At 37.9% G+C, this 25,472-nt stretch overlaps 1 protein-coding gene and 1 pseudogene across 1 annotated transcript; both read right to left on the minus strand.

The window, feature by feature from the left end:
- Nucleotides 1-22,593, minus strand: part of LOC132020324 (olfactory receptor 8S1-like) — a 38,628-nt pseudogene extending 16,035 nt beyond the window's left edge.
- Nucleotides 22,594-23,157: 564 nt separating this feature from the next.
- Nucleotides 23,158-24,070, minus strand: LOC132020325 (olfactory receptor 8S1-like). Its single transcript, XM_059404506.1, is given in 2 exon segments — nucleotides 23,158-23,895; nucleotides 23,897-24,070. Coding segments are annotated over 2 exon segments (912 nt in total).
- Between the last annotated feature and the right edge of the window lie 1,402 nt (nucleotides 24,071-25,472).

A 25,472-nucleotide genomic window follows, 5' to 3' on the forward strand; every position in this document is an offset into this window, starting at 1 on the left:
ATACCCATCACTAGGCTCACCATCCCTTTACTCTCTCCCTTCTGAAACCCTCAGTTTATATCCTTGAGTCCATAGTCTAGTCTCTCATGATTCTTGCCCTCATCCTATTTCTCCCTCTTCATTTTCCCCTTCCTTCTCCTAATGCCCTCCATGCTATTTCTTATTTTCCAAAAATAAGTGAAACCATGTGATAATTGATTTTTTTATGCTTGACTTATTTCACTCAGCATAATCCCCTCTAGTCCCATCCATGTGAATGCAAATATTGGGCATTCATCCTTTCTGATGATTAATATTCCATTATGTATATGGATGACATCTTCTTTATCCATTCCTCTGTTGAAGGGAATCTTGGCTCTTCTTTTCACTACATCTGTACCCTTGGGGTAAACACCCAGTAGTGCAACTGCAGGGTCACAGAGAAGTTCTATCTTTAATTTCCTGAGGAATCTCCACACTGCTCTCCAAAGTGGCCGCACCATCTATGTTTTAATACAATGCTAAGATTGTGCCAATCCTTCAGAAAAGATATATATGGAACATAAAACAGAGGTGCTATATTCTATGTAACATAGTATATACAACATAGTATATAACACCTCTGTTGTATCCCATAGTTAAGTACATTACTATTTCTATAATGAAATTTCTGAGTACTCCTTCTATGTGGGATTAAAAAGAGGTTACACATAGTCCCTTTTACATTTTTCCAGAGTTTGGTTTTTGGAAGAGAGACTGCATTATGTACTTAACAAACCCTTTAAAATCAGGTTGAAATTTTTATTTTTCAATTCAGCAGAGGTGATTAAAAAAAGAGATTTTAATCTCACAAAACAAACTGAGGGTTGCTGGGGGAAGGGGGATTGGGAGAAGGGGGGTGGGGTTATGGACATTGGGGAGGGTATGTGCTTTGGTGAGTGCTGTGAAGTGTGTAAACCTGGTGATTCACCGACCTGTACCCCTGGGGATAAAAATATATGTTTATAAAAACTAAAAAATAAAAAATTTTAAAAAATCAAAAATAAATAAATAAATAAATAAATAAAAATAAAAGTGAAGGAACTAAAAAAAAAAGAGAGAGAGAGAGAGAAGGGTAGAGAGAGGGAGAGAGAGAGAATGAGAGAGAGGGAGAGGGAGGGAAACACAATGGTCATGAATTTGGGCTCATAGTGCACAATTCCTGAGTATCAATCCTGACTTCATCACAGTAAGTGAGTAACCTTAGGTAAGTTCATTCTGTGCAACCCTCAGTTTCTTCATTTATAAAAAGGGACTACCCCTTTTACCTTACAAGATTGCTGTAATGAATAAATAAGATTGCTTTAAAGTATACCAGAACTGTCCTGGCTAACAGCTTGATAAATGTTAGCTCTCACGTCCGTTTTTATGGCAAAAATAAAAGTAGAGAAGAAAGCGCGCAACAAAAATTATTGCAAAAGACATTAAAAATAAAGTAAACCATAATTTATGACCATAAGTGTAAAAATTACAGTAGTATTAAATATGAAGTTTTAAGTATTCTCATTAAAAGGCACAGGTTTAAGAAACAAAAATCTAATGATATCCTGCTTAAAGATAAACTACATACAACAATATAATACAGAATTGTTAAAACTAAAGTGATAGACAAAGATATATATATAGTGAAAATACATAAAAAGAAAGAATGAGTGTTTGCAAGCCAGGTTGTCTTGGGGCTCTCCACACTGAGAGTGGAAGCTGAAGTGCAAGCCAGTGTGTCTCAAGGAGTGCCTTGGCTAGGTTGAAGCTGAGGCTGGTACAAGCAGGAGCGTTCCAGGGCACTCTGCATGGGGGGTGCCCTTGTAGGTTGGCTGAAAGTGATGAAAGCATGGACTTGAGTTTCCCAGAGTGCTCCAAGCAGGGGACATCCTGATGAGGCAGCGGGATCTGAAGCAATCAGCCAAGAATTTCCTGAGTGCTTGCACTGGAGGGTGGAATGTTTTGGGGGTGGAGGAAGTGTTCTGGCAAACTTTCTGAAGCTAAAGTGGTGGTACCTTGTGCTAAGTGAAATAAATCAGACTGAGAAAGACGAATACCATATGGGGAATCTAAAAAAACACAAATGAATAAACAAAAAGCAGAATCAGAGAACAAGCAGATGGTTTCCAGAGGGAGGTGGGTGGGGAAATGCACAAAATGGATGAAAGGGAGTGGGAAATGCAGGTTTCCAGTTATGGAAGGAAAAAGTCACAGGATGAAAGACACAGCATAAGTGTAGTCAATGATACTGTAATAACTATGTACTGGGACAGATGGCTACACATGGTGAACACACGTGGTGAACATAGTATAATGTATAAACTTGTTGAATCACTATGTTGTACACCTGAAACAAATGTAACATTGTGTGTCAACTATGTCCAAATAAAAAAAGTTAAAATGAAAGAATAAGTGGAAATACTTATATCACAGAAACTGAAATTCAAATAAAAACCATTAAGCCAAAAAAGAGTTCCATTTTATAACAGGTATAATCCATAATAAAGACAAAGCTACCTTTTTATGCTACATAGTATAATTTCAAAATGAATGAAGCAAAAATGTGGAAATATAGCCAGAAGCACAATTATGATGACATATACATATATATCATAACTATATAACAAATACATATCTATATCAAATACATATAACTATATATCAAAGTATACATAAAAATATGTACATATGTAGTTTTTAGTCTTTGATGGATGACATGGAGAGAAAATCAACAATACTGCAGAAGATTTGAACATATAATCAGTAAGATAACACAAACTTGATCCTGAAACCCAAATAACAATCACTATTAATTATAATATATATGATCCATTCCCAAATACAAGTTAATTTGATTTAATTTTATGTTATTTGAAAAGATGTATTATCCTTCAATAGGTTTTTGTATAAATGTAATGATCATTTAATTTTAGAAAATTTTATAATTTCTCCAATAAAAAGACATATGATAATCTCAGTAAGTGTTGGAAGTCTACTTTATAAAATTTGATACCTATTTTGATAGTATTTCTTTATTTTTTTAAAATATTTTGTTTATTTATTTGACAATGATCACAAGTAGGCATAGAGGCAGGCAGAGAGAAAGAGGGGCAAGCAGGCTTCCTAGTGAGCAGAGAGCCCAATGTGGGGCTTGATCCCAGGACCCTGAGATCATGACCTGAGCCAAAGGCAGAGGCTTAACCCACTGAGCCACCCAAGTGCCCCGACAGTATTTCTTTAAAACAAAAACAGATAGCTAGCTAATGTGAAAAAATATGGGTCACAAACTGATATCTAATATACCACTTATTGTGATTTGCCAGATACATTTTTATTTTTCAAAAGATTTTATTTATTTATTTATTTATGTATTTATTTATTTATTTGGGGGAGAGAGAGGGAGAGAGAGAGAGAAAGGAGAAGCAGAGGGAAAGGGACAAGCAGATTTCCTGCTGAGCAGGGAGACTGATATAGGGTTCCATCCCAGGACTCTGAGATCATGACCTGAACCGAAGTCAGATGCTTAACTAACTGAACCACCCAGGCACATGACAAGATGCATTTTTATTAAAATTAGGAACAAAACAAAAATGCCTGCTCAAACTATTACTTTTTTTACTATTATGGAATTATTGGCTTATGTTAAAATATATGGATAATAAATAAAAATTTTAAGGATGAGAAAGAAGGATATTCAACTTGCATTTTTATAAAAACATATATCATATTAGGATTATTTAGGAGCAAAGAGAATCTCAGATCAGCTTAAGAAAATAAAAGAGGGGTTGTTGAATTGGAATTGGAGTACTTTCAGATTGAAGGCAATCTTCATCCACTTTTTCTCATGTACATTATCCCTTTAATATTAAGTCTCTGGCTTACCTCTTCTCTTTAGTCTCCTCAAGCTAAGAGAACCTGATTACCTTATTTAATTGCCATTTCAAATGGAGTATTACTATCAGTAGCTCCCAAATGTGGCATTCTTCTCTGGTCTAGTGGTCATGTCTGTATTTCCTTATGACAATTTTAGTAGCACGTTTTCACTCCAAAGACAGTGTAAAAAAAAAACAAACTTGAATTCTATATCCTTGGATAAGGATAGGAGAGCTGATACTGGCATTTGATTTTAGCCCCTGAATTTGCATTCTAATCTATCATTGTGAAGATGCCAAGTTATCACCTAACATGAAAGCAATGAAATTTGATGTCTTATTTGGTAATGGTAAAGCAGTGTTGTTGCAGACCAAATCTTTCCAAAAGTCAAAAAATTAAACAAAATGTAAATATATATATAAGCATACAGTTTTTTGAATATTGGAGTTAAAATCAGAGATTTAGCAAAACAGCTGAAATTTGAAGGGTTAATATAATCAAAGGAAGGGAAATATTTGGTACTGCTTTCTGCTTTAAGGGATCTGTTGATTTTGAAAGCAAAAACAGAAGCAGAATGGCTAAGAAGCTGAGTAGTAAGCAGCATCTGAGAAGCTGACCAGAACTGCTTGTAGTTCTATAGGTCTGGGGAGACAAAAACTGGAACTCAGGACCACCAAAAAAGAGGGGATCTGATAAACACTTGAAATTTTTAGTTGGGACCTCCAAGGATCTATATACCCTAGGGGTAAGTGTAAACTGAAAATAGACCAGTTCTCATGAAAGATTGTCAGGATTAAGGTTATCTTTCATCTTCTTCACTACATCCTCTCTGAAGGAAGAAGACACCAATAGGTTAAAATGATTTCTATAGTTTGTTACACAAAATCAATTCATATATTTTTATATCTCTCTCAATATATGCCAAAGGCAATACCACATGATTGGAAAGCAGGATCCAGATATTGAAGTGATCAGAATGGATTCCCATGTTGCTAACTAAGAAGTTTAAGAAATTTGATGACAGGAGTACCTGGATGGCTCAGTAGGTTAAGCTGCTGCCTTTGGCACAGGTCGTGATCTCAGGGTCCTGGCATCGAGCTCTGCATCAGGCTCCTGCTCAGGGAAGAGTCTGCTCTTCTCTTTCCCTCTCCCTCTGTGCATTTTGTCTCTCTCTCTCTCTCTCAAATAAGTAAATAAGTAAATAAAATATTTTTAAATAAATAAATAAATAAATTTTTTTAAAAAGGAGTTTGAGGACAAAGTATGTAGACCTTTTCAGGATAAACTGGAACCTATTTAAAAAAGAATCATAGGAGATTTTTAGAAGTGAAAAACAAAAATATTTCAACTTAAGAACTTAATGGATGTATGTAACAACATATCAAGCATAACAGAAGTTTGAAGAAGATGGGTCAGAAGAAAGCATCCAGACTGATGCACTGAGAAAAATAGGATAGAAGATATAAAGAAGAGCATAAAAAGCATGTAGGTAATGGTGAAAATATAATGCACAAGTAATTGAAACCACAGGAGAGGGAAGAGAGAATAGATGAAGACAATATTTGAAGAAAATTATCCCAAACTGACCAAAGCTGCCATCGAGCTCCTGATTGAAGTATAGCTCCAAGGTCCAAGCATGATAAAACCAAAGAATTCCACAACAAGACCTATCATAATGAAATAGCTTTTAAAGAGAAAAATAATAGGAAAACCTAGGGGAAAATATATATATATATATAACCTTCTAATTAGCAATATTAAATTTACAGCTAACTTCTTAATGGAAGCTGAAAGACAAAATCATGAGGAACTGTCAAGAGCTCTACGGCTGGTGGGGAGCTTGGGTGGCTCAGTTGGTTAAGCGTGTGACTCTTGATCTTGGCTCAGGTCTTGATCTCAAGGTTGTGAGTTCAAGCCCCATGTTTGGCTCCACACAGGGCATGGAGCCTACTTTAAAAAAAAAAAAGAATTCTATAGTAAAAACAGAAGTTAATATGTAGAAGAATGAAACTCGACCATTCTCTTACACCGTACACAAAGATAAACTCGAAATGGATAAAAGACCTCAATGTGAGACAGGAATCCATCAGAACCCTAGAAGAGAATATAGGCAGTAACCTCTTCGATATCAGCCACAGGAACTTCTTTCAAGATATGTCTCCAAAGGCAAAGGAAACAAAAGCAAAGATGAACTTTTGGGACTTCATCAAGATCAAAAGCTTCTGCACAGCAAAACAAACAGTCAAGAAAACAAAGAGGCAACCCACGGAATGGGAGAAGATATTTGCAAATGACAGTACAGACAAAAGGTTGATATCCAGGATCTATAAAGAACTCCTCAAACTCAACACACACAAAACAGACAATCATATCAAAAAATTAGCAGAAGATATGAACAGACACACTTCTCCAATGAAGACATACAAATGGCTATCAGACATATGAAAAAATGTTCATTATCACTAGACATCAGGGAGATTCAAATTAAAACTACATTGAGATACCACCTTATACCAGTTAGAATGGGCAAAATTAGCAAGACAGGAATCAACATGTGTTGGAGGGGATGTGGAGAAAGGGGAACCCTCCTACACTGTTGGTGGGAATGCAAGTTGGTGCAGCCACTTTGGAGAACAGTGTGGAGATTCCTTAAGGAATTAAAAATAGAGCTTCCCTATGACCCTGCCATTGCACTCCTGGGTATTTACTCCAAAGATACAGATGTAGTGAAAAGAAGGGCCATGTGTACCCCAATGTTTATAGCAGCAATGGCCATGGTTGCCAAACTGTGGAAAGAACCAAGATGCTCTTCAATGGATGAATGAATAAAGAAGATGTGGTCCATATACACTATGGAGTATTATGCCTCCATCAGAAAGGATGAATAGCCAACTTTTGTAGCAACATGGATGGGACTGGAAGAGATTATGCTGAGTGAAATAAGTCAAGCATAGAGAGTCAATTATCATATGGTTTCACTTATTTGTGGAGCATAACAAATAGCATGGAGGACATGGGGAGTTAGAAAGAAGAAGGGAGTTGGGGGAAATAGGAAGGGGAGGTGAACCATGAGAGACTATGGACTCTGAAAAACAATCTGAGGGGTTTGAAGGGACGGGGGGTGGGAGGTTGGGGGAGCCAGGTGGTGGGTATTAAGGAGGGCACAGATTGCATGGAGCACTGGGTGTGGGGCATAAAGAATGAATTCTGTTATGCTGAAAAGAAATAAAAAGTTAAAAGAAAACAGTAGTTAAATTTAAAGAGGTTAAATATACTTTTAGACCAAAAAATTCCCCCCAAAACAAACAAACAAACAAAAAATAGAGAATTCATTACCAGCACATTTAATGAGAGTCCTTCAGGAAAAAGGGAAATAAATGATTTGGAGTTGGAAGCAGAGAAGCAAGAAGAAATGAAGATCAACAAGAAAATGTATATGTCTGGGTAAGTCCAAAAGAATATTGATTGTATAGAATAATGAAAACAATGTCTTTTATGAATAATGTGTGTGTCTATATAATACATATCAGCCATAGCACAAAAGATAGGAATGGAAAATAGAGTTAAATGGTTCTAGGGTCTTTGCACTGCTTAGAAAGCAGCCAAAATACTGTTTATATTTGACTTCAATAAAACAAGAATGCATGTTGTAATCTCTAGGGCCACCACTAAAAATATTTTTAAAAATATAAAACAAGTTAGTGGAAGGGAAAAATAGAATAATAATTCTTAGTAAATTCAAAAGAAAGCAGGAAAGGAGAAAAAAGGGAACAGAACAGATGGAACTTAAAAAACAGTCAGATGGTAAATGTAAACCAGAATATATAAATAATTGTATTAAATGTAAATCAACTCAACACAATTAAAAGGTAAAGATAATCATATTGGATTAAAAAACAAAAACTGGGGTTCCTGGAAGATTCAGTTGTTAAGCATCTGCCTTTAGCTCAGGTTATGATCCCAGCGTCCTGGGATCGAACCCCATATCTGGCTCCCTGGTCAGGGAGGAAGAAGGGGGGAGCCTGCTTTTTCCCTCTCCAGCTCCCCTGTGCTTGTGTTCCCTCTCTCGCTCTCTCTCTCTCTGTCATAAATAAATAAAAATCTTTAAAAAGAAACCCAATTGTATGCTACCTATAAGAGACATATCTGAAATATAAAGACACTTAAGGATGACACTAGGATGGAAAATGATATGCAAATCAACATTAACCAAAAGAAAGTTTGTGAAACTGTATTAATACCAAAGTTTGAACAAAAACAAAAAACAAACCAAAAAAACTGGACATAAGGCACATTTAATAATGACAGAAAAATTGATCCAACAAGAACATAACAATTTTAAATTTGTAAGCACTTGTAGATTAGATCACTGTTTAACAAATGTCCACTAAATCCCTCTCCCACCACCATCACCTTCATGGAGAAATGCACTTCATTCCACTGAAGTTAGGAATGCTATGGCTGTGTGAATGGACTGCTTTGGCCAATGAAATATAAGCACAAGTAGCAGACTGCCAGCTTTGAGCCTAGGCTTTAGGAGGCATTGCATGTTCATGTTCCTGTTTGTCTTTTGAAGAGTTTCTAACTTCCATGACGAGAATAATGACCCTGGGTAGGCTTTGCCTACTTAGAATGAGACATGTGGAACACTGCAGCTGGGAAGTAAGTCTATCCAATCTGCAGACCTCAGCCCAACACTTAGCTATCTCAATTGATTTGTGTGCCTGTAAATGATACAACTAGTTACTGCTATCACAAAGATTTTGAGGTTGTTTATTGTGCAATGGTAGTTGACTGATAGAGCTTCTAACAAAGCCTCAATATATATAAAGTAAAAAATTAAACTAAAAGAAATGGACAAAATACACCCTTGATAACCATCTAATATATAAAAAGTAGACCAAAAATCAGTAAATATATGAAAGATTAGAAAAACATGAGTAATATCTTGACTTTACATATGCATACATAAATCATTGTATCCTATGACTGCAGAAGGCTCACTGTATTCATATGTACCTGAAACATTTTCTAAAGTTCATTACATCCTAGGACATTAAAAAATCTCAGTGTATTTTAAAGAACTGAAATCAGACAGAACATGGTACTTTCTAAGTAGAAATAGTTCAATATTTCAATATTTCAATTAAAAAAAGGCTAGGAAATCCTTAAATGTTTGCAAAATAAGCAATACTTTCATATACTCACAGATCAGAGAAGAAATAACAATGGAAGTTAAATTTGATGCATTAAGCTGTCTGGCCGCAATTAGGTTGGCAGTTCTAATGTAGAAATCCTACAATTATCTTCTATTGTTTTATTCATGCTTAATTATTTTAATAGTTACTAGTTAGAATTAATTTCTCTTTTGCAGTGATAATTTACAGTTAAAAGATCTTTCCACGGGGTTGGGCCATTTTAATTGCTATAGGCAAAAGACAAAATTTTGAAGACTAATCAGTTCTTGGGCTAAGTGGAGGGTAAAAGATATCAAAATACAGTGAAAGAGAGGGCGGAGTCAAGATGGCGGAGAAGTAGCAGGCTGAGACTACTTCAGCTAGCCGGAGATCAGCTAGAGAGCTTATCTAAAGATTGCAAACACCTGAAAATCCATTGGCAGATTGAAGAGAAGAAGAACAGCAATTCTGGAAACAGAAAAACAACCACTTTCTGAAAGGTAGGACCGGCAGAGAAGTGAATTCAAAGTGATGGGAAGATAGACCCCGGGGGGAGGGGCCGGCTCCCGGCAAGCGGCGGAGCAACGGCGCACAAAATCAGGACTTTTAAAAGTCTGTTCCGCTGAGGGACTTCGCTTCAGAGGCTAAACAGGGGCGAAGCCCACGCGGGGTCAGCGTGGCCTCAAGTCCCGCAGGGTCACAGAAGGATCGGGGGTGTCTGAGTGTCGCAGAGCTCGCGGGTATTGGAACAGGAAAGCCGGCTACAGAGACAGAGCCAACAGTAAGATCACAGCTCAGGGTTACCTTGAACCGGTCGCAGGCTCGGTGACACAGAGTGCGGCCGGAGGTCAGGCAGACGGGAGCAACTGGGCGCTGTTCTCTGAGGGCACACTGAGAGTGGGGCTCTGGGCTCTTAGCTCCTCCAGGCCGGAGACCAGGAGGCCGCCATTTGTATTCCCGTCCTCCAGAAATCTACAGAAAGCGCTCAGGGAACAAAAGCTCCTGAAAGCAAACCCGAGCGGATTACTCACGCCGGCCCCTGTTAAGGGTGGTGCAATTCCACCTGGGGCAAAGACACTTGAGAATCACTACAACAGGCCCCTCCCCCAGAAAATCAACAAGAGGGGCGTTCTCTGAACCTCCTGAATTTTGATACTCGTTCCCTTTGCCATATTGGGGAAACTCTCCCCAACAATTCTCTCCAGTATACCTTCTGCTCCCCTTCTACATTAGAACTGCAGAAATCCAGCCGAGACCAAGTTCACCTACCAAGGAGTGTGGTTTCAATACCAAGGAGAGCAGCAGAATTCCAGAGGAGGAGAAAGCAAAGCATGGAACTCATGGCTTTTTCCCTGTGTTTTTTTTAGTCTTGCAGTTAATTTGATTTTTTTCTTTTTCATTTTTTGTTGTTTTTTATCGCCTTCTGGTAATTTTTTTTTTAACTTTTACCTTTTTCTTTTTTAACGTTTTTAAACTAGTTTATCCAATATATATATATTTTCTTTTTTATATTTTTCTTATTTGTTTTCTTTTTTTTAATTCTTTTCTTTTTTTTTCTTCCTTCCTTTTTGAACCTCTTTTTATCCCCTTACTACCCCCTCACGATTTGGGATCTCTTCTAATTTGGATAAAGCATATTTTCCTGGGGTTGTTGCCACCCTTTCAGTATTTTACTTGCTCCTTCATATACTCTTCTCTGGACAAAATGACAAGACGGAAAAATTCAACACAAAAATAAGAACAAGAGGCAGTACCGAAGGCTAGGGACCTAATCAATACAGACATTGGTAATATGTCAGATCTAGAGTTCAGAATGACAATTCTCAAGGTTCTAGCCAGGCTCGAAAAAGGCATGGAAGATATTAGAGAAACCCTCTCGAGAGATATAAAAGCCCTTTCTGGAGAAATAAAAGAACAAAATCTAACCAAGTTGAAATAAAAAAAACTATTAATGAGGTGCAATAAAAAATGGAGGCTCTCACTGCTAGGATAAATGAGGCAGAAGAAAGAATTAGCGATATAGAAGACCAAATGACAGAGAATAAAGAAGCTGAGCAAAAGAGAGACAAACAGCACCTGGACCACGAGGGGAGAATTCGAGAGATAAGTGACACCATAAGACGAAATAACATTAGAATAATTGGGATTCCAGAATAAGAAGAGAGAGGGGAGCAGAAGGTATACTGGAGAGAATTGTTGGGGAGAGTTTCCCCAATATGGCAAAGGGAACGAGTATCAAAATTCAGGAGGTTCAGAGAACGCCCCTCAAAATAAATATGAATAGGCCCACACCCCGTCACCTAATAGTAAAATTTACAAGTCTCAGTGACAAAGAGAAAATCCTGAAAGCAGCCTGGGAAAAGAAGTCTGTAACATACAATGGTAAAAATATTAGGTTGGCAGCTGACTTATCCACAGAGACCTGGCAGGCCAGAAAGAGCTGGCATGATATATTCAGAGCACTAAACGAGAAAAACATGCAGCCAAGAATACTATACCCAGCTAGGCTATCATTGAAAATAGAAGGAGAGATTAAAAGCTTCCAGGACAAACAAAAACTGAAAGAATTTGCAAACACCAAACCAGCTCTACAGGAAATATTGAAAGGGGTCCTCTAAGCAAAGAGAGAGACTACAAGTGGTAGATCAGAAAGGAACAGAAACCATATACAGTAATAGTCACCTTACAGGCAATACAATGGCACTAAATTCATATCTCTCAATAGTTACCCTGAATGTTAATGGGCTAAAATGCCCCTGTCAAAAGACACAGGGTATCAGAATGGATAAAAAAACAAAACCCATCTATATGTTGCTTCCAAGAAACTCATTTTAACCCCAAGGACACCTCCAGATTTAAAGTGAGGGAGTGGAAAAGAATTTACCATGCTAATGGACATCAGAAGAAAGCAGGAGTGGCAATCCTTATATCAGATCAATTAGATTTTAAGCCAAAGACTATAAGAGATGAGGAAGGACACTATATCATACCCAAAGGGTCTGTCAAACAAGAAGATTTAACAATTTTAAATATCTATGCCCCCAACGTGGGAGCAGCCAACTATATAAACCAATTAATAACAAAATCAAAGAAACACATCAACAATAATACAATAATAGTAGGGGACTTTAACACTCCCCTCACTGAAATGGACAGATCATCCAAGCAAAAGATCAGCAAGGAAATAAAGGCCTTAAACGACACACTGGACCAGATGGACATCACAGATATATTCAGAACGTTTCATCCCAAAGCAACAGAATACACATTCTTCTCTAGTGCACATGGAACATTCTCCAGAATAGATCACATCCTCGGTCCTAAATCAGGACTCAACCGGTATCAAAAGATTGGGATCATTCCCTGCATATTTTCAGACCACAATGCTCTAAAGCTGGAACTCAACCACAAAAGGAAGTTTGAAAAGAACCCAAATACATGGAGACTAAACTGCATCCTTCTAAAGAATGAATGGGTCAACTGGGAAATTAAAGAAGAATTGAAAAAAATCATGGAAACAAATGATAATGAAAACACAAGGATTCAAAATCTGTGGGACACAACAAAGGGAGTCCTGAGAGGAAAATATATAGCGGTACAGGCCTTTCTCAAGAAACAAGAAAGGTCTCAGGTACACAACCTAACCCTACACCTAAAGGAGCTGGAGAAAGAACAAGAAAGAAACCCTAAGCCCAGCAGGAGAAGAGAAATCATAAAGATCAGAGCAGAAATCAATGAAATAGAAACCAAAAAGACAATAGAGCAAATCAACGAAACTAGGAGCTGGTTCTTTGAAAGAATTAATAAAATTGATAAACCCCAGGCTAGACTTATCAAAAAGAAAAGAGAAAGCACCCAAATAAATAAAATCATGAATGAAAGAGGAGAGATCACAACTAACACCAAGGAAATACAAACTATTATAAGAACATACTATGAGCAACTCTACGCCAACAAATTTGACAATCTGGAAGAAATGGATGCATTCCTAGAAACATATAAACTACCACAACTGAACCAGGAAGAAATAGAAAGCCTGAACAGACCCATAACCAGTAAGGAGATTGAAACAGTCATTGAAAATCTCCAAACAAACAAAAGCCCAGGGCCAGACGGCTTCCCGGGGGAATTCTACCACACATTTAAAGAAGAATTAATTCTGATTCTCCTGAAACTGTTCCAAAAAATAGAAATGGAAGGAAAACTTCCAAACTCATTTTATGAGGCCAGCATCACCTTGATCCCAAAACCAGACAAGGATCCCATCAAAAAAGAGAGCTATAGACCAATATCCTTGATGAACACAGATGCGAAGATACTCAACAAAATATTATCCAATAGGATTCAACAGTACATTAAAAGGGTTATTCACCACGACCAACTGGGATTTATTCCAGGGCTGCAAGGTTGGTTCAACATCCGCAGATCAGTCAATGTGATACAACACATCAATAAAAGAAAGAACAAGAACCATATGATATTCTCAATAGATGCTGAAAAAGCATTTGACAAAGTACAGCATCCCTTCCTGATCAAAACTCTTCAAAGTGTAGGGATAGAGGGCACATACCTCAATATCATCAAAGCCATCTATGAAAAACCCACCGCAAATATCATTCTCAATGGAGAAAAACTGAAAGCTTTTCCTTTTTTGGAGGAACATGGCATTATCACCACTGCTATTCAACATAGTACTAGAGGTCCTAGCCTCAGCAATCAGACAACAAAAGGAAATTAAAGGCATTCAAATCGGCAAAGAAGAAGTCAAATTATCACTCTTCGCAGATGATATGATACTATATGTGGAAAACTCAAAAGACTCCACTCCAAAACTGCTAGAACTGATACAGGAATTCAGTAAAGTGTCAGGATATAAAATCAATGCACAGAAATCAGTTGCATTTCTCTACACCAACAGCAAGACAGAAGAAAGAGAAATTAAGGAGTCAATCCCATTTATAATTGCACCCCAAACCATAAGATACCTAGGAATAAACCTAACCAAAGAGGCACAGAATCTATACTCAGAAAACTATAAAGTACTCATGAAAGAAATTGAGGAAGACACAAAGAAATGGAAAAATGTTCCATGCTCCTGGATTGAAAAAATAAATATTGTGAAAATGTCTATGCTACCTAAAGCAATCTACAGATTTAATGCAATTTCTATCAAACTACCATCCATCTTTTTCAAAGAAATGGAACAAATAATTTTAAAATTTATATGGAACCAGAAAAGACCTTAGTCTGGCCCCCTTCCACAATTTCAGAAACCAATCACAAGTCTAGTTGTTACCTGTGCTTCTGACAAAGCAGCTATAAATCAGAGGTTTCCACAATCCCTCCTTGGGTTTAGTAATTTGCAAGAGCAGCTCAGAGTGCTCAGGAAAACAATTTATTGACTAGATTAGCAGTTTATTATAAAGGAACAAAACTCAGGAAGAGGCAGATTAAAGAGATGCATGGGGAAAAGTATGCGAGAAGAGTTACTGAGCTTCCATTTGCATTCTAGGGCCACACTCCTGGCATCCCCACAAGTCTGGTAACCTGGAAGCTCTCCGAACACCATCCATTAGAGATTTTTTTTTCAAGATTTTATTTACTTATTTGACAGAGAGAAATTACAAGTACATCATAATTTTCATTATTATATATTCTCTTTGCCAGTAATACTTTAAAAGATATAATAGGAAAAGATATTTCATTTACATTATCTGTTAAAAAAAAAAAGATTAATCCTGAAGAAGGAACATAATCAGTGTGAAGAAAAGTCACATGTTTCCCAAGTAGAAAATCTCAGCGAATAGAGGTTTCATTTTCCTAGATCCAAATCCTGACTGTTGCAAAATGTTGCAAAAATATCTGTTCTTTTTTTTTCAGTTTTCCAAGATTCATTGTTTATACACCACACCCAATTCTTTCCAGTCACAGCCATCAGTGATATTGTTTAGGGCCATTCAGTATTTCCCTTGCATGTGCTCTTGGCAGTTCATGGAAATTGAGAAGATATGATTAAAAAACAAAGAAATACCCCTGGGGTTTCCCCACAAATAAAGGCGGGTCATGAGGAAGGGAACAAACATCCAATAGTAGCTGATGAAAGTGAGTCTCCTTCTACAGATATTTTTGGTTATGACTCCATCTTTCAAGCCCTGGAATGGCCAGGAGCAGTAAGGATGGCACATTAATACAGTTTGAACAGGTGAATCTACTTTCCTAATGAAACAACTGAAAATGAAGACCAGTGTTTAGGCACAAAGATGTTGGTTACAATTACTTATAATTGAAAAACCTTACAAAAATTCTAATTGTTCGATAATTTTGAAATAATTCATATTAACCCAAATCAAATGAAATCATATTCTTGCTTTTCCTTTGTTCATGAGATTTAATAGGTCACCAAGTATCTTAATTCAGCAGAGAGCCCGACGTGGGACTCGATCCCAGGACCCTGAGATCATGACCTGAGCCGAAGGCTGCGACTTAACCCACTGAGCCACCCAGGCGCCCCTGAGATGTTAACTTCTTAAAGATGAAGTTCTAGGGAAACCAGATATTCTAAATGAGACCTGTGGCTGGTTGTGTTCTTTACCAAGACCCTTTTTCTCTGAAGTAATCAGACAGTTTGCTACTTCCAAAATAAACCAGGAGCTTACTCCAAAGTACATTTTTGTGTTTTTTTTTTTAACTTTTTTAGAAAAGATTTTTTTCCATTTATTTATTTTCAGCATAACAGTATCATTATTTTTTCACCACACCCAGTGCTCCATGCAATCTGTGCCCTCTATAATACCCACCACCTGGTACCCCGACCTCCCACCCCCCCGCCACTTCAAACCCCTCAGATTGTTTTTCAGAGTCCCTAGTCTCTCATGATTCACCTCCCCTTCCAATTTACCCCAACCCCCTTCTCTCTAACTCCCCATGTCCTCCATACTATTTGTTATGCTCCACAAATAAGTGAAACCATATGATAATTGACTCTCTCTGCTTGACTGATTTCACTCAGCATAATCTCTTCCAGTCCCGTCCATGTTGCTACAAAAGTTGGGTATTCGTCCTTTCTGATGGAGGCACAATACTCCATAGTGTATATGGACCACATCTTCCTTATCCATTCATCCGTTGAAGGGCATCTTGGTTCTTTCCACAGTTTGGCGACCATGGCCATTGCTGCTATGAACATTGGGGTACAGATGGCCCTTCTTTTCACTACATCTGTATCTTTGGGGTGAATACCCAGTAGTGCAATGGCAGGGTCATAGGGAAGTTCTATTTTTTTTTTCAAAGATTTTATTTATTTATTTGACAGAGAGAGATCACAAGTAGGCAGAGACACAGGCAGAGAGAGAGAGAGAGAGGAGGAAGCAGGCTCCCTGCTGAGCAAAGAGCCCGATGCGGGACTCTATCCCAGGACCCTGAGATCATGACCTGAGCCGAAGGCAGCGGCTTAACCCACTGAGCCACCCAGGTGCCTGGAAGTTCTATTTTTAATTTCTTGAGAAATCTCCACACTGTTCTCCAAAGTGGCTGCACCAACTTGCATTCCCACCAACAGTGGAAGAGGGATCCCCTTTCTCCACATCCTCTCCAACACATGTTGTTTCCTGTCTTGCTAATTTTGGCCCTTCTAACTGGTGTAAGGTGATATCTCAATGTGGTTTTAATTAGAATATCCCTGATGGCTAGTGATGATGAACATTTTTTCATGTGTCTGATAGCCATTTGTATGTCTTCTTTGGAGAAGTATCTGTCCATATCTTCTGCCCATTTTTTGATATGATTGTCTGTTTTGTGTGTGTTAAGTTTGAGAAGTTCTTTATAGATCCTTGATATCAACCTTTTGTCTGTACTGTCATATGCAAATATCTTCTCCCATTCTGTGGGTTTCCTCTTTGTTTTCTTGACTGTTTCCTTGGCTGTGCAGAAGCTTTTGATCTTGATGAAGTCCCAAAAGTTCATCTTTGCTTTTGTTTCCTTTGCCTTTGGAGACATATCTTGAAAGAAGTTGCTGTGGCTGATATCGAAGAGATTACTCCCTATATTCTCCTCTAGGATTATGATGGATTCCTGTCTCACATTGAGGTCTTTTATCCATTTTGAGTTTATCTTTGTGTATGGTGTAAGAGAATGGTCGACTTTCATTCTTCTACATATAGCTGCCCAGTTTTCCCTGCACCATTTATTGAAGAGACTGTCTTTTTTCCACTGTATATTTTTTCCTGTTTTGTCGAAGATTATTTGACCATAGAGTTGAGGGTCCATATCTGGGCTCTCTACTCTGTTCCACTGGTCTATGTGTCTGTTTTTATGCCAGTACCATGCTGTTTTGGTGATCACAGCTTTGTAGTAAAGCTTGAAATCAGGTAACGTGATGCCCCCAGTTTTATTTTTGTTTTTCAATATTTCCTTAGCGATTCGGGGTCTCTTCTAATTCCATACAAATTTTAGGATTATTTGCTCCAGCTCTTTGAAGAATACCGGTGGAATTTTGATCGTAATAGCATTAAAAGTATAGATTGTTAAAATGTCTATACTGCCTAGAGCAATCTATACTTTTAATGCTATTACGATCAAAATTCCACCATTATTCTTCAAAGAAGATTTTATTTATTTATTTATTTGACAGAGAAATAGTGAGAGATGAAACACAAGCAAGAGAGTAGGAGAGGGAGAAGCAGGCTTTCCACCCAGCACGGAGCCTGATGCAGGGCTTCATCCCAGGACCCTGAGATCATGACCTGAGCCAAACAAAGGCAGCCACTTAACCAACTGAGCCACCCAGGCAACCCCATTCTTTATTTTTTAAATCATTATTATGAGCATCATGTCTCAATATAATGCAGTTATTAACTTCTACATTATATTGAAAAAAACTTTTTGAAAACACAATGATATATCTTAATAAAGCATAAAATACTCAAGATGTTGATAGCAAGTTTGGAAATTAGGAGAGGCTTGGATCAGAAATTGGGTTGGCCTGGTGGACACGAAAGTTATCAAGATCTGTTGACTAAGGAGGTGACTTCTACTTCTGACCATTATAACTGATTAATTGTCTCACAGTATTCTTTGCTTGAATAATTAACATACTAAATTTAAAAAACTTAATGGGTTATCAAGATGACAGTTTTGGCTCTTCAGAGCTCACAAATGAAGTGAAAAAAGAAATCCTAGGAGTTAAACAAGTACTCTAACCAGCTTGATACAGAGAGTAAGAGTTAAATCTAGAAACCAGCGAGGCTAGGGAGTTTAATAGGAGAATCCTAATAGAAATAATTCCAGTAAGAGAACTCCAATAGTAAATTTGACAAACATTCATTGGAATAAATCCTAGAAGCAACATTGCCTAGCATGTGAGCATGGACTCTGTACCTAAACTACCTGGGTTTAAATCCCAGCTCTCCCACTCACTTTGGGAAAGTCACTTTTCCTCTTGGTGTATAAGTTTCTAAGTTTGTAAGATGAGGAAAATAACAGTATCTATGAAAATAATAGTATCTGTCTCATAGAGTTGTTCAGAGCATTAAATTAGTTAATATACATAAAGTTCTTAGAATGCCTGGTACATAGCAAGAATTATATAATTGTTAGAAATAAGGGGCTAAAATATCAGTGTGAACATAAATAAGAAATAATCTGCCATGGGGATGGAGCCATGAGAAAATTGGCCCTTTTGACATTGGAGTTGGGTAAAGAGGGAAAGGGATATTTCCTGCAAATTCATAACTACAGCTGGTGCTCAGACAAGTGTGAAGTCTGAGTTCATGCTGTCTGTGTGTGTGGTCTGAAACACCTCAAGCAGAGAATTTAATTTAAAGTGGGGCTAACTCAAAGGTAACTGAAGGAAATAGATAACCTTTCTACGAAAATAGAACTTAACTTAGGCTACAATTTAGAGTTTCATGGCCAGAAAAATTACCTTCCAAGAAATAAAGTAATTTTCATGCAAACAAAAACAATTCATCACAAAAAGACTGACACAGAGAATTCTAAAGGATCAGATATGGACATGAGAAAATGATCACAATGAAAGATGCAAAAAGACATGGTAAACTTGCCTGCATTTCATTAAGGTTTCAAGAGCAAGTGGGCTGGTGGGTACACCAATGGAATCAATTATTAATGTGTAATTTGTTACTGATACTCAAAATGATATTCAATATTTGTAAAATATTTTCAGTCCCTTCTATAAAAGATTCCAAGTATTATGGTTTAATAAAAGATCCCAAGTGCTATAGTTTAATAAAACAATCCTCAAAGTCATGATAAATTTTATCAGAGAATTCAATATTTGTAGTTGGTAATTCTATTATAAGATGTTTTGTTGGCATGCAAGGGCAATATTGATATAAATAACCTCTAATTTTACACTGTAATACAAAGTTTTCTGTAATTTAGTAAAGTATAGTGATCTATAGAATGTATAGGGAAAATACAAAACATTTGAAATTTTCTGTATTTGTCCTATAAGTTATGAAATATCATTATAATGCTATATATAATCTTGCATTTTGTCTATAATTATACCTTCATAAATATACTTTCCATAAATCAAGTTTCCTCAGCATACTGTAAATACTATATAAATAACAACCATATTATTTTTTTAAAAAAGACATGATGAGCCAATGTCTCACCTGGGTAAATCTAAAAATTGATTGATTAAATAATATAGTAATGATAATGTCTAATTTGTGGGGGAAAAGGAAAGAACTAAAATACTGGATTTAAGTGGCATATAAATTTGGGATGTTGTTTCTTAAAGTATTTTATGATCTTTATATTGTTTTGGAAGAGGATAAAGATAATAACTTTAGATAATTAGATGGAAACTTTAGTTAGAAATGTACTAACTTTAGGATAGCATCAAAAATAGACAAGCAAGAATGCCTGGGTTACTCAGTTGGTTAAAAATCTGCCTTTGGCTCAGGTCACGATCCTAGGGTCCTGGGATTGAATCCCTTATCAGGCACTTTGCTCAGCAGAAAGCCTGCTTTTCTTTTTCTCTCTGCCTGCCACTTCCCCTGCTTGTGCGCGTGCAAGTTCTCTCTCTCTCTTCCTCTCTCTCTCTCTTTTTCACTCTCTCTCAGGTAAATAAAGAATAAGTAAAATCTTAAAAAAAACAGATAAGCAGAGGAAAAAATGGAAAGGGAAAATTAGTGAGAAATAAGAGGAAGGAAGTTACAGTTCTATGGGGCACATAGAAATGGATCTGAACGGAAGAATAAACATTGTTAAAATGTCTATACTGCCTAGAGCAATCTATACCTTTAATGCCATTCCGATCAAAATTCCACGGGTATTTTTCAAAGAGCTGGAGCAAATAATCCTAAAATTTGTATGGAATCAGAAGAGACCCTGAATCGCTATGGAAATGTTGAAAAAGAAAAACAAAACTGGGGGTATCACATTACCTGATTTCAAGCTTTACTACAAAGCTGTGATCATCAAGACAGCATGGTACTAACATAAAAACAGACACATAGACCAGTGGAACACAGTAGAGAACCCAGATATGGACCCTCAACTCTATGGTCAAATAATCTTTGACAAAGCAGGAAAAAATATACAGTGGAAAAAAGACAGTTTCTTCAATAAATGGTGCTGGGAAAACTGGACAGTTATATGTAGAAAAATGAAACTCGACCATTCTCTTACACCGTACACAAAGATAAACTCAAAATGGATAAAAGAACTCAACGTGAGACAGGAATCCGTCAGAATATAGAGGAGAACATAGGCAGTAACCTCCTCAATATCAGCCACAGCAACTTCTTTCAAGAAATGTCTCCAACAGCAAAGGAAACAAAAGCAAAGATGAACTTTTGGGACTTCATCAAGATCAAAAGCTTCTGCACAGCCAAGGAAACAGTCAAGAAAACAAAGAGGAAACCCACAGAATGGGAGAAGATATTTGCAAATGACAGTACAGACAAAAGGTTGATATCCAGGATCTATAAAGAACTTCTCAAACTCAACACACACAAAACAGATAATCATGTCAAAAAATGGGCAGAAGACATGAACAGACACTTCTCCAATGAAGACATACAAATGGCTATCAGACACATGAAAAAATGTTCATCATCACTAGCCATTAGGGAGATTCAAATTAAAACCACATTGAGATACCAGCTTACACCAGTTAGAATGGCCAAAATTAGCAAGACAGGAAACAACATGTGTTGGATAGGATGTGGAGAAAGGGGAACCCTCCTACACTGTTGGTGGGAATGCAAGTTGGTGCAGCCACTTTGGAGAACAGTGTGGAGATTGCTTAAGAAATTAAAAATAGAGCTTCCCTATGACCCTGCAGTTGCACTCCTGGGTATTTACCCCAAAGATACAGATGTAGTGAGAAGGGCCATCTATACCCCAATGTTTATAGCAGCAATGGCCATGGTCACCAAACTGTGGAAAGAACCAAGATGCCCTTCAACAGACGAATAGATAAGGAAGATGTGGTCCATATACACTATGGAATATTATGCCTCCATCAGAAAGGATGAATACCCAACTTTTGTAGCAACATGGACGGGACTGGAAGAGATTATGCTGAGTGAAATAAGTCAAGCAGAGAGAGTCAATTATCATATGGTTTCACTTATTTGTGGAGCATAACAAATAACATGGAGGACATGGGGAGATGGAGAGAAGGGAGTTGAGGGAAATTGCAAGGGGGAGGTGAATCATGAGAGACTATGGACTCTGAAAAAGAATCTGAGGGTTTTGAAGGGCTGGGGGGTGGGAGGGTGCAGGAGCAAGGTGGAGGGTATTATGGAGGGTACGTATTGCATGGGGCATTGGGTGGGGTGTGGTGCATAAACAGTGAATTCTGTTATGTTGAAAAGAAAAAAAAGAAAGAAATGGATCTGAACACATGAATAATTAGTGTAATAATTGTTGATTAAACTCTTTTAATCAACAATTAAAGAGACCGAATAAAATAATCAAAATGCAGCCCTGTGCTGCTTACAAAGACATACCTAAAAACACAGAATAAATAATGTTAAGTGAAAGAAGCAAGTCATAGAAAAAAGCTTACAGTATGATTCTACTCATACAAATTTCAAGAACAGGTAAAACTAAAAAAATTATTTAGGGATAAAAGCAGTGGAATGAGTATTGTGCAATTCAGTACAGGGGTTACACCTGGAGAGAGAAAAAGGGTGAGATGATGGGGCTACATATGGAGCTTCTAAGGTTCTGGGAATGCTCTATTTCTTAGGTGAAAGATAAAAATAAAAGTAGTCTTGTGACAAAACATACAGAAGCAAGAACTCAGCCCCCGGGCTCCTGACAGCATAGCCCAGGCAACCAGGTGAGGAAGCAGAGGCTCTTAGAGAAAGTGCTTGCACAGGAACTGCTATCTCATCCTGTCTGTTACTCCTGCCATTAGCCTCAGGCTATCTTTACTTCCGAAGACAAACTAGTGACCACTACCCAGGCACACTGGCTGTTTGATGGCCTCAAGTGCTCTCAGGTAAGGTGAAGGAAGCTTGGGAGCCACTGTTCTGGAACGTCTGTCCCTTGGCTTCATGCCGTGCTGGCTTCCTGAGAATCTTTTAGCTTCCAAATGGCAATAGGAGGAATGGGCTGGTCAGCCTTCAGTAGACAGTCCAGCACTTTCCCTCTTTTCAATGTCTTAAAATAATGTAGGTTTTTATTTTTCTCTTTTACAGTCTTGCAGAGGATGTGATCATATCACACAGTCAAATATTCTCATCTTGACTACCTGACAGATCAACTCTCTCATTTAAGAGATTCTTCATTTTGAGATGTCAGAACTGTATCTTTCACCAAACACAGTTTTATCAAACATTAGTTGCCCTAGAACATTTTTTCTCACACTCACCTGGCTGACTAATTGAAACATAGGTTGTGAGCTCTACTGTTGATTCAGTAGATTAGTGATTGGGCCCAAGAATCTGCCTTTCTTGCCAGCTCACAGATAATGTTGATTCTGCTGGTTTGTAGATGACAGTTTGAGAACCACTGACCTCAAATGTTTTATCCTCTCAAGGTATTTCTGAAGATCTATCTTCCCCATTCTCTGACTGAATACTACACATAGAACCCCTCCCCCCCCATCTGAGGAGCACATTCACTGCCTCAGCATCCTCTGCAGAGCTGCTTTCACCTTCTGGTTCTTGAGGCTGTAGATGAGGGGGTTCAGCAAGGATGTGATCACACTATACTGAATGGAGACCACTCGTTCCAACACTGAGCCTGAGGCAGGGCTGATGTACCTGAATAGAGCTGTCCCATAGAACAAGAGCACCACAGTGAGGTGGGAGGAGCAGGTAGAGAAGGCTTTGGCTTGGCCCTCAGAGGAGCGGATGTTCAGAATGGCAGAAATGATTTTGGAGTAAGAAAAGAGGATCAGGGGAAGTGTCAGCAGTCCCAGAAATGCACTGGACCCTGACAGAAGGAATTTGTTGGCAGTGGGATCAGTACATGACAGAGGGAAGAGTGAGGGTAGCTCACAACAGAAATGGGAGATAATGTTGGACCCACAGAAACGTAACTTGTGGACGAAAAGATTATTTACTAGTGAGTTCAGAAAACCCATTACCCATGCTGCACTAACCATTACCATGCAGAGAGGCTTGTTCATGACCATGGTGTAGAGCAGGGGATGGCAGATGGCAGCATAGCGGTCATAGGCCATGGCAGAGAGAAGACTGGCTTCAGCACACCCAGAGAGAAGAAAAAAGAAACTCTGGGTGATACAGCCCCACACTGAGATGCTTTTCTTCTGAGATAGGAAGTTCTGTAGCATTTTGGGCATAGTAACTGAAGAGAAGCAGATATCTAGGAAGGACAGGTGTCCAAGGAAAAAAATACATGGGGATGTGGAGGTGAGAATCCCCTCTGATCACCAGGATCATCACCAGATTCCCCATCAGGGTCAGGAGGTAAATGCCCAGGAACAGCACAAAGAGCAGAGTCTGGATGTGGTAGTTAGCAGACAGCCCAAGGAGGATGAACTCAGTGAAGAAAGTGAAGTTGTTCATGGTCGTTTATAAATTCCATTCCTAGAAAGGAATCAACTGTATTACAGAATCCGAGTAGTTTCTAATAATCAGAATATCACTCCCACACCCTAAAACTTTTCAAGAAATACTCCTTTCAGCTTAAAAATATAAAAAGTAAACAAGTTGAGTGTTTCCAGTTGTGACTGCTATGGGTTGAACTGTATCCCTTCCTCTCCAAGAAAGAGGAGAGCACCATGTGAAAACACACACACAAAGGGAAGACAGTCATGTGACAAAACAAGCACAGATTGGAGTGATGCAGCTGCAAGCCAAGGAATGCCAATGATTAACAGCCACCACCATAAGCGAGGAAGAGTTTCAGGAGGAAGTAGTCCTACTGACACCTTGATTTCAGAGTAACAGCCTCTAGAACTGTGAGACAATAAAATTCTATTGTTTTAAGCCAGTGTTTGGTACTTTGTTAGAACAGCTCTAGGCAACTATTAACAGTAATGTTAAAGATTTCTGCCCCTTGGCCCTTCCTAACTGATCTCATTAATTTTGTCAGTGAATATAGCAAACATCTGGGAACCTAAATCAAATTACATTATTTGACCCTTGAGAGTATGCTTATGAAAACAAATAAACAGCATGCTTCAAATGCAACTGTTCCAGAAAACAGACATTTAGTTGCAAGTCTTTTTATATTTAGGTTTGGATTACAAAGCCAAAAACTACAGAACTGACTATCTATTGTAGACAGTCTGAGTTTTGGATAAAGATGTGGAAAGGGACTTGGAAAATGCTAGTAGGGGTTGTATGGGACTTTCCAAACATTTCAAGATCCTTCAGGGGTACCCTGCCTATTCAAGTCCGTACTGGCAAAGCTGGAGAAATGTTTGTGGGAATGGGTGGACATGCCCCAGGAAAGCTTTCTCTGTCCTCAAGCCCAGGAGGTCAAGTTCTCATAGCATCTCAGAGTAGGGATATGAAGGCTCACAAAGATGAGGTGACTTTCTCTGCTTTGCAATTTATCAGCAGAACAAGAATTAAACAGAACACTCTGTTCTTAGTCTTGTGCTCTTTCCAACACAACACAGCCAGCAGAGGGATGACATATTTTTTGAGTCATTTAAAGTACTCTTGACATATTTTTTGAGTCATTTAAAATATGCTTAGAGGACTATATAGCTGTGTCTTAAATATAGCACTATGCTTAAAATTAAAAAGCTGGACCTGAGAGCTATGTGAACTTGAGCAAGTCATTTAACCCTTCTGAAGGACAATTTTTCACATGTTCAAAATGGAACAATTTGATCTGTCTCATGTGGTTGACATGAACTTATTAAAAAGGTTTTTCAGTAGTTAAAGACAAATTTCTGAAGAAACCATTCTGAGGAGCTTTCATGGAAAGGAACTGACTACTAAAAGAAGGGATAGA

Source organism: Mustela nigripes, chromosome 6, assembly GCF_022355385.1.
Source record: "Mustela nigripes isolate SB6536 chromosome 6, MUSNIG.SB6536, whole genome shotgun sequence".
Taxonomy (NCBI): Eukaryota; Metazoa; Chordata; class Mammalia; order Carnivora; family Mustelidae; genus Mustela; species Mustela nigripes.